At 34.0% G+C, this 15,305-nt stretch overlaps 2 protein-coding genes across 5 annotated transcripts; both read right to left on the reverse strand.

Annotated features, from left to right (window-relative positions):
• Window positions 1–1,047: 1,047 nt before the first annotated feature.
• On the reverse strand, window positions 1,048–6,615 carry LOC132277362 (serine carboxypeptidase-like 2). 4 transcript variants are annotated; one of them, XM_059779216.1, is made up of 14 exons: window positions 6,317–6,615; window positions 6,035–6,180; window positions 5,718–5,893; window positions 3,909–4,031; window positions 3,725–3,827; window positions 3,578–3,615; window positions 2,986–3,087; window positions 2,773–2,865; window positions 2,530–2,685; window positions 2,143–2,214; window positions 1,912–2,030; window positions 1,635–1,748; window positions 1,478–1,523; window positions 1,048–1,318 (listed from the first exon to the last, which is right to left on the reverse strand). In XM_059779216.1, exons 1-14 carry the CDS (start codon window positions 6,508–6,510, stop codon window positions 1,235–1,237), a joined length of 1,566 nt encoding a protein of 521 aa, XP_059635199.1. In that variant the 5' UTR covers window positions 6,511–6,615; the 3' UTR covers window positions 1,048–1,234. The 4 variants fall into 4 exon arrangements, with proteins under 4 accessions (XP_059635199.1, XP_059635200.1, XP_059635202.1 ...); XM_059779217.1 differs by having other exon boundaries at window positions 5,817–5,893; window positions 6,317–6,613; XM_059779219.1 differs by lacking the exons at window positions 6,035–6,180; window positions 6,317–6,615 and having other exon boundaries at window positions 3,909–4,050; window positions 5,718–5,776.
• Window positions 6,616–12,332: 5,717 nt separating this feature from the next.
• LOC132277641 (flavonol 3-sulfotransferase-like) lies at window positions 12,333–13,319 on the reverse strand. The gene has a single exon (XM_059779479.1). It carries the CDS (start codon window positions 13,317–13,319, stop codon window positions 12,333–12,335), a length of 987 nt encoding a protein of 328 aa, XP_059635462.1.
• Between the last annotated feature and the right edge of the window lie 1,986 nt (window positions 13,320–15,305).

Raw genomic sequence — 15,305 nt, forward strand, 5'->3', positions numbered from 1 at the left:
ATTTGACAACTTTCACAATTTTTACATGTTTGTAGCATATGATCTAAAATAAATGCAAGGGACTTGACCACTTGACTCCATCAAATTACACAGAAACACACACACAAGGTCAAAAAGAAAAGAAAAATCAATCTAAAGTTTTATCAAGATTTGTCAAGGTATGCATTACACAAAACGCTATAGATCCCTGTGACCAAACTGGGGAAGAAAAGTGCATTATTAGACCATACTTTGAAAAAAAAATTCTAAAGCATTTTATTTTAGTTGCTATAGACCCCAGTAATCAAACTGGTGAAGAAAAGTGCATTATTGGACCATATTTGAATTTTTTCCTTATTATTATTATTTTAGTAAAATAAAACTGGCTGAGAAGAGAAAAAGAAAGAAAAAAAGAAAATTTACCTTTTATATTTCTACACAAGCTCATGATAATATATATATATATATATATATATATATATATATATATAGACTAACAATTGTAAAGTTTGAAGACTCGTTGTTTGGAATCAAATTGGATCCCTTCAATTATCACCAGAAGGGGCCCAAAGAAACGTCCCACAAGCTCTGATAGCTACCCACTAAAAATACGATCCATAAATACAATAACATAAAGTCTAGGTTCAATTATTTGATTTATTTTTGTTGGATTATATCATAATGTTTAATGAAAGATCTCCTCACACCCTTGGAGTACTTGGAACCACTACCCTCTTTTCCCATCTTGGATCATGACTAGTAGTCTAGGAAGAGTGCAATCTATCCCATCTATATGCTTGTTATATATATATATATATATGTGTGTGTACTCATGCACGCGTGCCTCCGTTAAAGTTTGAATACTTAACATTTCTTTGCCCGATGACATAGCTCTCAAACTAAGGCTTTTCACATATATAGAAAGCTGTGATATTCACTCGAAGACCAAATCCAATAAGAGAGAATGTGAGCTCCACGATTTCACAATGGTGGAGCCCACAATCCCTCTTTTAAGTTCTTGTGGTCCCGGAGGATCTTGGTAAAGAAGAACCAAGCGTGGAAACAAAATTCGAAAAGACTAAAAAACTTATTGTATAAAGTTTAATGTAACTTCTAGTTCTGGTACAAGTTAAAATTGCAGGCTAGTGCTTATAGACGCACAATTTCACCATTATTTAAAATTAAAATAAGCAAATATATGATAATATAACAAGGAGACCATATGTGATATCAGAATTTTGGAGCTTCAGATTCATTACAAAGGTTCCTGAACTATCCACCTTTTGAACATAACTGAACATTCTTTGGGCCTGTACTCTGGAGCTGTGTGCCCTCCTCCCTGAAACAAAAACCAAAAAGATAAACAAATATATATATATATATATATACATGTTCAGTTATGTTCAAAAGGTGGATAGTTCACACACATATAATTTTCTTGAACCTATTTTGCTAAAGAGGAATAGCAAATTGAAGCAAGAAAATGAATGATTTGTACCTTCACTGTCACAAATGTCATCCCATTGGAGTAAGTCCTTGTATAACTACACATGTGCAATAATCAAATTTCCATTAATATAATTAGCTTTTCTGATATGCTTAATCTCAATCTAATTAAACCTAAAAAGAATTTAGGGCATAATTCAGTAATTTACCCGGCAACTTGGCCTTCGACAATCCAGGAATGCCAGTCATCAACAATGGAGTAATTTAAAGATCTTATCCATGCTTGAGTTGACAAAAATGGCACTATCATGTCATGGTCACCACTGTGCCATCAACACCAAAGGGTCACATTATATGGAATCTTTAGAACCAATGGACATTATTCTAGACGACGTTCGATTCCTGTTAGGGGGCAATACTGTGTGTGTATGTGCGTTTGCTTGAACTTTCCCGAAAAAAAAAGAACTTCAAGCAATAATGTTTCACCTGTATATGAGAGACCGGTAACCTTTAGTGCTGAGGTTTACATGGTAATGGAAACTGTCCTTGATTGTGGGTGTATAAGACAATCCATGGTCGCATCTTATCCAGTTCCCTATACTTCCCTGTGTAAAATTAATAGTTACACTTCCGTTTTTTAGTTTTGTCAGTACCAAACATTTTCTTCCAAACAAAAATATTTTTTTTCCTAGTTTCCAAACAATAATATTGTTATACCTTTCTTATATGAAGTGCTTCTTGGACTCTATCGTCGCTAATCCAGTAATAAGAAAGCAGATATCCATCAATCTGTAGTCACAGAAGATAAGGTGGTTAAACAATCTCAATATTCATGTCAAGTATAAGAAGATTATGTAGGATTTCAAATTATTTTCAATCAAAGACCTTGTTTTTTTTCCTTTTAATTTCGTGATCACTGTTTTTTCAATATTATAATATTAACTTGTTGGATTCATAGCTAATGCTACTGATTCAACATTAGTCTTTTAAGCTCCAAAAAAAAAAAAAAAAAAAATCACAAAATACACAAAACATTTCTCACTGATGAGTTCAAAAATACACTGAAAATTTACTTCCTTAATGATATGCAGAGAGAGGATTTACGCGACAACTAAATGCAGAGAGTGATGATGGTTCAGGAACAGAGAGCTCTCTGGATTTCTCGTTTAGCAATCTTTTGCCAAACAATTCATGTGGTTTTGGAGAGGCGAAACCGCACAACTTTTCTAGAACATGTGCATTCTGAATTCCACTAATACTCTGCAAATGAAAGCAATGACCTTTCATCAAGTACTTGGCATAAAAAAAGTGGCACCAAGAGTTACAAAACAGTATGGTCGCGCCTACCTGATCGAAAGCCTGAAGATCCTTCAAACACAGAGAATTGGTAGGATCTATGTTCGGATATTGATACTCTCCTCTACAACTTCTCTTCAATGACTGTTGCAGACCGGAGTCAGATAATAATTTTAATGGCTAATGATACTATTTTACATTTTTTCGCGGCTAGGGCTAATTAATATTATGATTGACACACGAGACTGAAGAGTATGAAACTACCTCATAGAGTTCATCTGAAATAAGTGCCATCCCATGAGCAAATGGGATTTGGTAATTGCTTTCAGAAGCTGGTAATGTTATCGGATTGCCAAGTAAGTATCCCTGAAAAAACACCATTTTAGAACCAGGAAAAAACCTCCTCAGCAACTCGGTGAAACATTACAGTACCAAAATATTTGCTACGTGTAATTTTCCACATAATCTGGTGCATTGCTCTGGATGTGCCAGACCTAAATTTGAGGCTCTAAACAAACCATTTTTGTAATGCTAATTTAACAGCTATTTTTAATTTCCGGGGGGAAAAAAAAAAAAAAAAAAAAAAAAACAATTTAACAGCTATTCTTGCCCCTTAGCTTAAGAAATCTGTGCAATCGAGAGTAAAAAATTTCAATGTGAGCCTAACTTATGGTCCTGCAGATTTTAAGTTCTGAGGCTCACTTGTGCAGCTTCTATACATTACACAGCTTATTTTAACTGACCAACCATTTAAGAATTTATCTATAAATGGAAAACTAGAAATGTTTGTTCATAATGTACTCATTTGTGTTATGATCAAATTTTGCAACTGAAAGAGAGAACAAGGACTAAAAACCTTGAGATTAATCGATGGTTCAATACCGGCTTCATTTCCTGCATTGCCATAAATTTGAAACCAATTGTTAGCATTCACTGGCTATGGCCATGGAGTTAGAACTTTGTAGGCTGCTCGAAAGACCTCAAAAATCTGTTTTGGCTTTACCATTTGACATCATTTGAACGATAACTGGAACAGTAAGTCCAGAGTATGAGTCTCCACCCACGTAGACTGGGTTCGAGATAAATTCTGGATGATCAATCAGCCACTGCAAAACCAGTTTAAAAAAAAAAAATTCAATCATGAAATCACATACATCACATAGGATCATGACATGCTGAGGGTATACCTTTCTAAGAAACTGGACAGCTTGGTCACATGACTGAATGTCCACTGAATGAGAAGCACGCGAAGTCCTTGCATAGGAGAATCCAGTGCCAACAGGCAAATCCAAGAAGATTATACTGGCTGCCTGAACATTCATGCCCATTCTGTCGGTATCCAAATCAGCATATAGTATGTGCATGTCAGTGTGTGCACACGCACATTAATAGATGTATGCATTTGGACGAACAACAAATTACCTGCTGAGATTATGTACTTCTGATCCCATTACACCCTATGATGGTAGGAATCTCGTGCTCATTAGACTAGCCATGATTTGTGAGTTCAAGTTTTTCTTATCATTTCATTGACAAATTATTCCTAGTCCACTAAACGGCCCATATTCGCTCGCATTTGAATGAATATGGATGAACCAAATTTAAATACGAATTGTATATGAATATTCATATTCAACTCATATTTATAAAGGAGTAAACGGGTTAGATATGAATACCAATATTCAATTCATATTTCACCGATTATATAAGCGATCCATATTCACCTCCCATCTCTCTAAATTCTCTCATATTTCACTCATAATATAAAAAACTCAAATTCACCTCATCGCTCTCTTTAAAATTCTAGGGTTAATTTCACTGACATCCTTTTAGATTTAGCCAAATATTACTCTCAAACATTTTACTCAGATCCCAATTTCTTTTTCCGTTAAAAAAAATGCAAAATGACAATTTTATCCCTATTTTTTAAATCTATTTTAATCCAAAATATCAAATGCCTGAAATAACTAAATTGCTCTCATTTAATTCTCTGTCACCCCCAAAACTATTCATCTCTCTTTTCTCCATAAATATATATTTTTGGTGTACGTGCATAATGAGATATATATATATATATATATATATATATATATAATTTTTCAATGGCCTCATCTTTTATTTAATTTTTTCTTTTATATATCTTGTTCCTATTTTTTTTTAAAACGCTCTTTTAAGATTACCTTCACAAATTTAATTTATTTGATTTTTGTTATTTTTAATAAACTTTTATGGAAATTCAACAGTTTAGAACTTATTAAACAGTTTTGATCAATGGTGACAAAGTTAAAAGTCATTGTACAGTAATCAAATTCAATTTTTATCATTTTTCAAAATAAAAAAATAAAAAAAAAAACTCAATTTTCATTATCAAGTTGAATAGTGTTTGCACAGCTAAATAATTTTTTTTTTCAAAAAATAAAATTTACAATGATTTATTTTTATAACTTGCATCACACCTGTGAGCTAGCTTGAATCGTATGATTTTATGCTTTTTTAGAAATGTTGTTTCATCTTCCAGAGCTCTTACAAAACCATAAATTTTGTTCAAATACACTACTTTTTCTTTGGACCATTTTCCCCTAAAAATACTTGCTTAGAAGTGCCCAAAACTCATTTTCAAATGGGAAACCGATTCTACGCCAAATAATATATATATATAGAAATCCTAACCCTAGCCCATGCAGATCAGGCAACCAAGTGAAACTCTTCATGTTGAACGCAAGGGGAGAGAGGCTCAAAGTCAAAACACTGTTTAAGACATGCATACATGATAAATTCATTAGTCCAGATTAACTTTCTTTAAAAAAAAAAATTTGCCAATTCCAAACAGTGCAAGCAATTGTAGTTGTAAAACAGAGAAAAATAATATAATGATGAAATTATTTCAAAAAAAAAAAAAAAAAAAAAACCAAAAACAGATTGGTGGGTCATGTCGGGTTGACCCAACCCATATTTGCAACGGGTTAAATGCGAATTACAATTCATATTTGACCCACCCATATTGAATCCGAACCAAACTTGATCCAATCCGCCTGTTTACGAGCCCAAGAGTATACGAGATACACACACGCACGCACGCAATCTGATGTATTCACCTTTGTCCACGAGTTGGGATTCAACACTAAAGTGGGCAAGCTCCCATTGTACTGCACGGCTTCGAAGTTTAATGGACCTGCACGATGCATAGTCTAATGGGTTGGTTTCAAGTCCTCACTAATTCAACAATTATGATCAATTGAGCAAAGAATATATATATATATATATATATATATATATATATATATATAGATGTACGTCCATTTCAGTAATTTACCTATTTCATAGATGAGAGCTGTGAAAGAAGTACAACCTGGCCCTCCAGTGAGCCAAAGCACAAGAGGGTCATCTTCGGGATTTGACTCCGACTTAACAAAGTAGTAAAAGAGTTGCACATCCTCTGATTCGTCCACTCCAACGTACCTGATCATATTATAATATGATAACACACAAGCATTTCATTATATATATATATATATATATATATATATATATATATAGTAACACTCAAACATACATGCATGGAGGGGAAACATGAACTAGTTCTACACACACTCACCCTGTTTCAAGGTGAAAGGGAAGGGGTCCCTCAAATCCTGGAAGAAACTTAACCATGGAAGAGTAAGAGAGTGCAATTTGTGAACCAAAATGTAAAAGAAGAAGAAAATACAGCTTGGTTATTGAATTTGATATGGCCATTTTCTGGTTGTTCAGGTGATTTTTGTTGTTCTGATGAAGAGAAGTACTAGGCATGATTTATGATATACAAGTGTAGAATGATATGGAATATGTGGAACAAGAGAAGGAAGAGACTTATCCTAAAAGAATAAAAGAATGAAAGAGAATGGGTGGTCAATACTCATTTAATGTTGTTCTTATTCTTGGAACTATGTTCTTTATTTCAATCGAAACCAAACTTTTGGACAAACCACACACAATGCCTGCATGACTCTCTCACCAAAATAAGGTTGACTCATGCTGCATCAATCATTCACCAAGGACAAGATATTCTCCTTCTCCATTTAACAGTATTATATTATTATAAAAAAAGAGGCGATATTTGCACTCGATTTTTTTTTTTTTTATATTTGTACTATAACCTTAAATAAAATGACGATTGTAATCTAAATTTTACAAGTAAATGAGTATTATTTTTAAAATAGCACAATTGACCTAGTAAATTATTTTTAATGCCATAACTATACAGTAAAAGGAGTAAAGAATCTGAGAAAAAGTTAAAAGTTATATAAATGATACTTATTACATTATAAAATAGGAGATGATACGTTAATAAATTGAAGGATTTCAATTCTTGTCATGTTCTTTAAAAGAAAAAAAGTAAGTGTAGTGCAATTAGAGAAAAGTGGAGTGTGCCTCCCTAAAAGAATATAGAGAATGACGTGCATATTTAATATTTCATTAATGGTATCTTGTAAAAATATTTTATTTATAATGAATCATATCACTAGGTATGAGTATCCATCACTAATATAACCAACACAATTAAGTTTTTCTCAATAATATGATATATATATATATATTGCACAGTATCTTGTTGTAGAAGACTGAGAGCTAACACCATTCGTTAAAGTGACTGTGCCCTCTACAATCGCTCATCTAAATAGTTAAAATCACACCAATCATAACTAAGTATGTTTTTCTTTTTTCAAGAAACATTAAAAATATTAATTTTAAAGACAAATTGCCCTTTATTTCATTGAACTTTTTCCCCCTTCCACGCTATGTATGCGTGTGAAGAGCTAACCTTCTCTCAATAAAGGGCAGTACGTTTTATCCTAAAATTATATATTTTTAATATTCCACCAAAAATGGAAAATATATTAATTATAATGAGTGTGATTCAACCGATCAGATAAGCCAGAGTGGAGGGGGATGTGTAAGCAAGTGTGGAGGGATAGAGCGGTTGTCCCTAACACTCCTCTCGTTATAAATGTGTTTCTTAATTTTTTTTTTTAAATTATTGCATTTTGTGATGTAGCTATGTCCTAGAAGGTACTGGGGTTTATTAAGGAAATTTTTGCATGAGTGAAGAAGGATGGAAAATAATTGAGAAATAGAGATAGAGGTGGAGATGGTGACTAATGGAAAAAGGAATGCCATTTATCATACATGAGATATTAGAGAGTACAAAGAAAACGTTTGTCAAGTACAGCTAATTAAACCGATGAAATAATGCTAAGGATAAGTTGATATCAAGTGAATGAATGGATTGGTGACTTTGTTAAAAAAAAAAAAAAAAAAACCCCTTTTTGAAAGGTTAAGTTTATATATAATTAAAAAAGAAGCTTTACAGAAGTGGAAGGACCAATAGCATGATTACAGAAACCAAAACAAAACAGGTAGGCCCGAGTCCTAAGTTCCTAACCCAAACATGACTGAAAGAAGAAGTGTACATCAGATAGAGCAACACTTTCTCTCACTAATTAAGACGTTTCAGTACAAGGAGCAGAGTTACATTAACCAGGCTAATCCGGTGGCATTGGCGGAGGGCGTAAAACCCTGGATGGAAGATCCCATTCATGAATGATGCGCATGAGATCAACTCCTCAAGAGTACGATTAAGGACTGAATTTGCTGAAAGCCTTTTCTTCTTAAAGATTCTGTGGTTTCTTTCTTTCGATCCAAACATTGTAGACAAGTGAGGTAAGGGCCATTCTTGAGACAGTCTCACGGTTAATTGATCTTCCTCTCCAGTGACCAGCACACCAAGATATCAAATGTGACCCAAAGAGTGAATGAGTGTTTAGGAATAGATGGGAATGGAGACAAAGATGAATATTTGTGAGTATAGAAAACAGAATTCCATTTATCATACAGGATTAATTACAAACTAAATTAAGCAATAAGGCTAAGAAGAAAATGTTTGTCAAAGTGACATAAATTACATCAAGAGAATTTCAATAAAATGAAATAAATTTATAATGTGGAACATATATCAACAGAAAAATAGAGTAGAGCATTGAACTCTTGTGTGTTAATAGGAATTAATGGTAACACATGGTCCTAATGCTTAAAGCAATAAAATAACTTCATTTGTTACTGAAAATTTGATATTTCCTCATTTTCTTTCTTCTTCTTTCACGTGGAGTTGAACATATTCCTAATAATAAAATTTTGTTATAGGTAACTTTTGTAATGTGAGTGGATAATAGTAAATGAGTTTCAAGTATTGCCAATTTTATTGAAGTTTGGATAATTTGCTTGATAGATTACTATTAGGATTATTATCAAAGTTTTTATTTGTCATGAAAGTCTGGTGAATGGAGCATATGGTTTAAGAAAAATTTGATAACCCCTAACTACTACTATAAATGGTGCAAAAATAATTGTGTAAAAAAACCAAAAAATAAAAATAAAAATAATAAAACATAATATATGTCTTATCAACCATTTTTTCATTTTTAGATGACATGACACATTATATGCCTGGCATCAAACATCATGTACCTAACACCACAATCAATTATATAAAGGAGCATTTTGTTTTAAATAACATATTGTTTCATCCTGCAAATGGGATATCATATATTTTAAAAAAAAAAAAATACTAAACAATCTTGCCATTTACTTGAGATATTAAAGGAAATTAAAAACTTTTAGTTAAAATAATTTTAGTAGAGGCAATGGAATGAGTGCTCACCTAATGTAAAGTTTAAAAAGTCATGAATTCTTTTGTATTTGCCGAGAAATCAAACTGTACAACCAGTTGTAAGAATTAATAGTTTTCAAATTATTCATTTGAAAAAATATAAACCCTTCTTATTAGATTATCGTGATACTTCTAAAAAATCGAAATTCTTTGATGAAAGAATATCACATTTTTGTGCAATAAATACCACAGTGCTATAAACGATTTTTTTTTTTTAATGTTTCTATTTTGAATTGTAAAACAAACACTCAGATATATATATCCCACACGCCAAAAAAACACAACTCACATTTGTGTTTTTTGGTAAATTAACTCAACTCACATTTGTTCCAAAGGATATAATTGGAAAGAACTTATAATGGTTTCCATGTGCTTATTTGATCTCTACATGAGTATTGACGAAATGAGTTGGTTAAAGTTTGATGAAATGCCTTGGTTAAAATTTGGAGATGTTTTTTTCAATATACTGATGAAATTTTTTTTTTCAGGGCAGAGATTATAAAGTAGGAGGGCTAAAAATAATTAAATTCATAATTGCTTAGTGTGTCATCCATGTTCTAAATAGAGAATTCTCATGCATAGTCATTTAATTAAACCCAATAATTTACAACCTTCTAACACATGTACACTTCCAGACTCTAGCGTGTTTTCACAGTCAAAAATTCACTAAAGCATGTTTCATACAAACACTTGTAAAAATGTAAGATATATATGTTCTTTATCAATAAATTCACATTAGAAAGTAAGATACATGTACTCTACCCATGACTAGTTATTAATCCATTATATAGTAAATTATCCAATTTAACTAGAAACCATAAGTCATCAACAATATATTTTTTTTTTTTAATACAAAAATAAAAATCAATATTTCACTAAATTAACAATAATAATCTATGATATCCATTCCTTTTATTTATATAAATTCTAGGATAAAGTGCCCTAAACCCCTGACGTATGACCGATTGCATTAAACCCACATGGAGTAAGCATAACCCCTTAATTATGATTTTTTTGGCAAGAAGTGAAGATCCATCAGAAGCCGTTAACAAAAAAAAAGCAAACTACCATTTGGCCCTTACTTGAATGACGTCGTTTAGGTTGTTCTATGTTGTTGAGCTCCTGATGTGGCAATAAAATCTCCACAACCAACTGAAAAGGCACACCTATCCCAAAAAGAGAAAGATTTATAGTATATATTTATCCGGATATACGCATATACCTATAATCCTACGCCCCCCTCCCTGCTTATCATGCGCACCCACCATTGTTTCTCTCCCTATCTCCCTCTCTCTTTATCTCCTTCGCCAGTTCTCACACCATGGGTAAAGGGTACTCATAATCCTACATCTACGTGGCCATCAGGATCTTCCTCAGCTTCACCGGCATCGTCTACAACAAGTACATCCTCGATCGCAAGCTCTACAGCTAACCATACCCGATCTCTCTCACCATGATCCACATTGGTTTTTGCTCCACCGTTACTCTCCTCTGCGTTCGCGTCTTCTCTCTCGTCGAATCCATGTCATGTGACCTCTACCTCTCCACGGTTGTCCCCTTCCCCTTTCACAAAGGCAGCCGCTGCAACTCTCAGGCGACCGCAAAACACAAAGTGAAGACTACACATCGCATCACAACAAACTGTGTTTGGATAGTGCTCGCCGATGCTTGACCTCACAAGAGACAAACTCCGATGACGACAAGCGTTCACGGAAAGTAGAGATCAATTAAATTTTAAACTGAGAGGACCTTGATGCTCGTTGAAATGACATGCGTTCACGGAAATAGAAGTTTGAATTTGTTCATACGTCTATATTTAGACTATGGTTAATACTGTGTAAATATTAGTGAAATGCTAATATCAGCTCTCTTTATTTATTATATTTATTGTTACCACAAAGCTTTTTCAAAACCAATTGGACAGAAGAATACAAAATGACACAAAAGAGAACAATCACATGTGAAAACATTACACTATAACATTGTAATAATAACAATAATAACAATCGATGGTTAAGATGCTAACCTCTCATCTATAAATTACAATAGCAATAATGGAAACATACAGTGCAGACAATTGATGGTTAAGACGCTAACCTCTAACCTATAAATTAGCTAATTCTTTTAGTTCCCACCAAATGCAATGATTTTAGTTCCTCCAATACACTATAAGCAAAAATAAATAAATAAATAAAAATTTCGTTCAGTCCCTCCAATTGGAAAACTAAAACAAGAGTGTTCTATAATAATTTATATAACATCGGGTAAATTAGTTGTTAGCCCATCTAATTTATTTCTAATATTCATTCAAATAAAATGCGAAATGTATATGCAAAGAAGTTGTGACCACTGGTATCATTTATTTATTTATTTTAATTTTAACCAGGTGATAATATAATTCAATTCTGTTGACAATTTTAACACCGTTGATAATTGTCAATATAGGGCAAACTATGTTTTGAGAATAAAACAACAAAAGCTGCAAATAAATTACTTCCAGAATTGTTTTGCAAACAAATTAGCATTATCATTTCTGATTTATTATTATTTTTTTGTTTGGACGGCATTTGAATATTTCAAAGGAATTTCTCATAAGCTAATATGACAATGACTTGTAGCTTCGCTCCGTGAGAGTTTGGTGGCCTTCAGAAGCCTCCATCAGCAATATATAATTGCTAATGAGCTACATCATCCTATCCAATATGGAATATTAGTAAGAGGCTTTTTGATTAAGCACTGACAAACACTCCACAATTATGCAACTACTAAGTCGAAATCATAAGAAATTCCATCACATCAACATAACAAAAACGGATGTTAGATTACCGGAAAAACAACAAAAACAAAAATAAAAACAAACACAAACACTCTTAATTTCATAAATATTACAAATCAGGACCATGACTTAATTAATATGAGACATTAAACCAGTACCACCAAACTTGTCCTCTGAGATCTGATTCAGACGAGCCGCCATCTCATCTGTGAGATGGTTCCGCCAGTCTCCAACCTCACCCTTTCTGAAGAAGACATTGTTTTGAATAGCAGAATTGGCGGTAAACTGTAGCATCCCAGTCTTGTTCACCTCCAAATTGCTCAAATGCTCAAAACTGCATAACTTCACTATTTCTTCAACAACACCATCTCTCTCTTCCTCTGAAGAAAATGGTTGACCCAAGAACTCAGCCAATCTTTTAACGCAACTGAAGGTGTCCTTCTTCATATCCTCGTATGTCAGGATCAAAACCTTCCCAGGAAATTCCGAGTTTGCATTCCAATACCCTAACACATGATCCCAATAGGATCCAAAGTGATTGACCCGTTTACAGAAAATGTCCACTCCTAGTGAAAGAGGTGGTAGTTCTTCTTCCTTCACCGTCATCAACTTTTTCATATGGAACCAAGACACGAAGACATCTTTTGGGTTGCGGAAAATGTAAACAATCCGGCACCCAGAAGAGGCTACGGACGCAGGTAATAAATGGCAAGGGATGTGGGTGGCGAGGAGGCGAGCCGAAGAAAGGCTGAGGGTTGTTGAAGCATTGTTGTTTTGAACCAGACCTTCTAAGGTGGGGATGCAACCATGGGGATTATTGGTGAGCAAAGGGTGTGAGGCAAAATCGAAAAAGCTTCGGTTTGTGATTGCGAAAATGAGGGCCTTGAGCCATGTGGTGCCACATTTAGGGTAAGTGGCTAAGAGAATATCAGTGGGAAGGGCAATGAAGTTTTGTTGAACCAGCATGACTCCTTTGAGAGAGGATGAGGTCAACAAAGTATTCTGGTCGTTGATGACCTCCTTATTAGTTACCCCACCATTCTCTCTGCTGGGAAGAGTTGGGACCAAATCTGTGTGTCTTCGAAGTGTTTCGTCCTTCTTGTTGGTGTCTGCCATGGAAATTTGCTGACAAGTGAGAGAGGATGCCATGGAGAGAAGGGTCTAAGATTTGAAAAACTTTGAGAATTAATGGCTATGTTTGTTGGTGGAATAGAGCTGCTCTTATAATACTACTTGTGTCTGGTTCATTGACTTGATCATCTCCCTTTCTTTATATATACTCCCACCGATTCAATACTAGTTCTGCCTGGTTCATTGACTTGATAATCTCCCTTTCTTTATATATACTCCCACCGTCCCAAAAACGGAGGGAGTATATATTATTAGAATTTAGTATATATCAAAAGGGTTGTCTGGGTCAAATGAAAAACTAATGAGTAATGCTAAACATAACGTGCAAACCTTGGAAAGCCTCAAGCAAGGAACACACCACAAAAAACAAATACAATAATGTGGGAACCTTGCACCAAATTTGTGTTTTTTTGAAGTGTATCGTCCTTCTTGTTGGTGTCTTCGATGGAAATTTGCCGAGAAGTGAGAGAGGATACCATGTGGAGATGGGTCTAGGATTTGGAAAACTTTTATATTATATCAAAAGGGTTGGCTGGGTCAAATTTAAAATTAACGGGTAGTGCTAAACATGAATGGTCTTTTATGTGATGGAGGCTGACCCCTGGCACTCATTGCTTCACAAAAATTCAAAGTAATTTTCCCAAAAAAAAAAAAAAAAAGGGTTTGAAAGATTTTGGAAAGTAGGACCCTTCACTACAGGGCTCCAAGTATAACAGGTGAAAAGTTGGGTTGGGGGAATAAGCAAGGCGGCAACACGCCACAAATACAATAATGGGCAAACCTTAGGGCATTTCTAATATTAAAAGCTATTTTTGCATGTCAAATCTATATTTTGACAGGTGTTATACTGTCAAAATATTACATTTTAGCAATTCTGCTCTAATGGTACATTTCATGCAAAATGCTATTTTTTGACACGACCATCATTCTTTTTCAACTACCATTCCCACCATTCATATTTGCATCAGTAATAGTAATATTAGTTACATTCCAAGCCAAGTTGTAGACATTAGAAGAAAAGTAATATTAGTTATATCCGGTCAAAAACAGAAACAAAAAAAAAACCAAAAAAAAAAAAAAAAAAAAGATAAAACAAAATGATATAAAAGAAAATCAAAAAATCAAAACCCATATCTTTTTATATATATTATATATTATATATTAAATATATATATATATATATTTAGGACAAATCATTTCAGCCTCCCCAATCACCTCCATCTCTATTCTCATTCTCAACTCTGAAATTGCCGCCCCCTCTCTCTGTTCAACTGCAAACTACAAAATCAATAAGAATCAGAAGTTCAACTCTCAAGCTTGCCCCTCTCTCTCTCTCTCTCTCTCTCTCTCTCTGCAACTGCTAACTTGTATGTATGGGTTTTGATTTAATTTTTTTTCTAAATCAACTAATCAAGCTCTGTAATTCTCTGTAATTTTTTTCTAAATTAATCAACTAATCCATGGCAGGGGCAGCCTCTGCTCTCTTCCTTCTTGACGTCAAAGGCCATGTTCGCCAATGACACCACCGCTAGGTCTCTCCGCGGCCCCAAGGCCAAATCGTTGAATCTGTCGTCGAAGTTCAAAAATAGCTTAAACTTGTGGTTGACAGCAGATATCGCATAGGCAGATCGTGGGTTGTCCTCTTGTCTCTCTCTGTGTAAATTGGATGCTTAAACTCTCTCTCTCTATCTATTTCTCTCTATATGTATATATTTGTTATGTGAATACTGAATATTGGTTGCAGACAATAGATATTGTTGCAGATGAGGGGGAGAGAGAGACGAAAATTGCAGATGAGAGGGAGAGAGAGACGACAGAGATCGCAATATTGAGGGGCAGAAAAAGCAACAGGGGATTGAGGGCGATAGGAAGAAACGGCGTCGTAGGACATTAAAAGAGACTTACCAAAAAAATTGACAGCTCTTACATTTGAGAGAAAATTTGAGATTTTCAAATATTGAGAGGCCAAAT

The sequence above is a fragment of the Cornus florida genome, unplaced genomic scaffold (assembly GCF_030987335.1).
Source record: "Cornus florida cultivar Cherokee Brave unplaced genomic scaffold, ASM3098733v1 CherokeeBrave_3.0.0_Hap2_Chr10, whole genome shotgun sequence".
In the NCBI taxonomy this organism is placed as follows: Eukaryota; Viridiplantae; Streptophyta; class Magnoliopsida; order Cornales; family Cornaceae; genus Cornus; species Cornus florida.

Excerpts from the sequence above, each read along its gene's own strand:
- LOC132277362 (XM_059779216.1), bottom strand. The coding sequence starts at position 6,510 with ATGCCTAGTACTTCTCTTCATCAGAACAACAAAAATCACCTGAACAAC. Across the intron at positions 2,215-2,529 it reads TCTCTGCATTTAGTTGTCGC|ATTGATGGATATCTGCTTTC; the intron begins GTAAATCCTCTC and ends CTGTGACTACAG. Across the intron at positions 1,319-1,477 it reads TGACATTTGTGACAGTGAAG|GGAGGAGGGCACACAGCTCC; the intron begins GTACAAATCATT and ends TTTTTGTTTCAG.
- LOC132277641 (XM_059779479.1), bottom strand. The coding sequence starts at position 13,319 with ATGGCAGACACCAACAAGAAGGACGAAACACTTCGAAGACACACAGAT.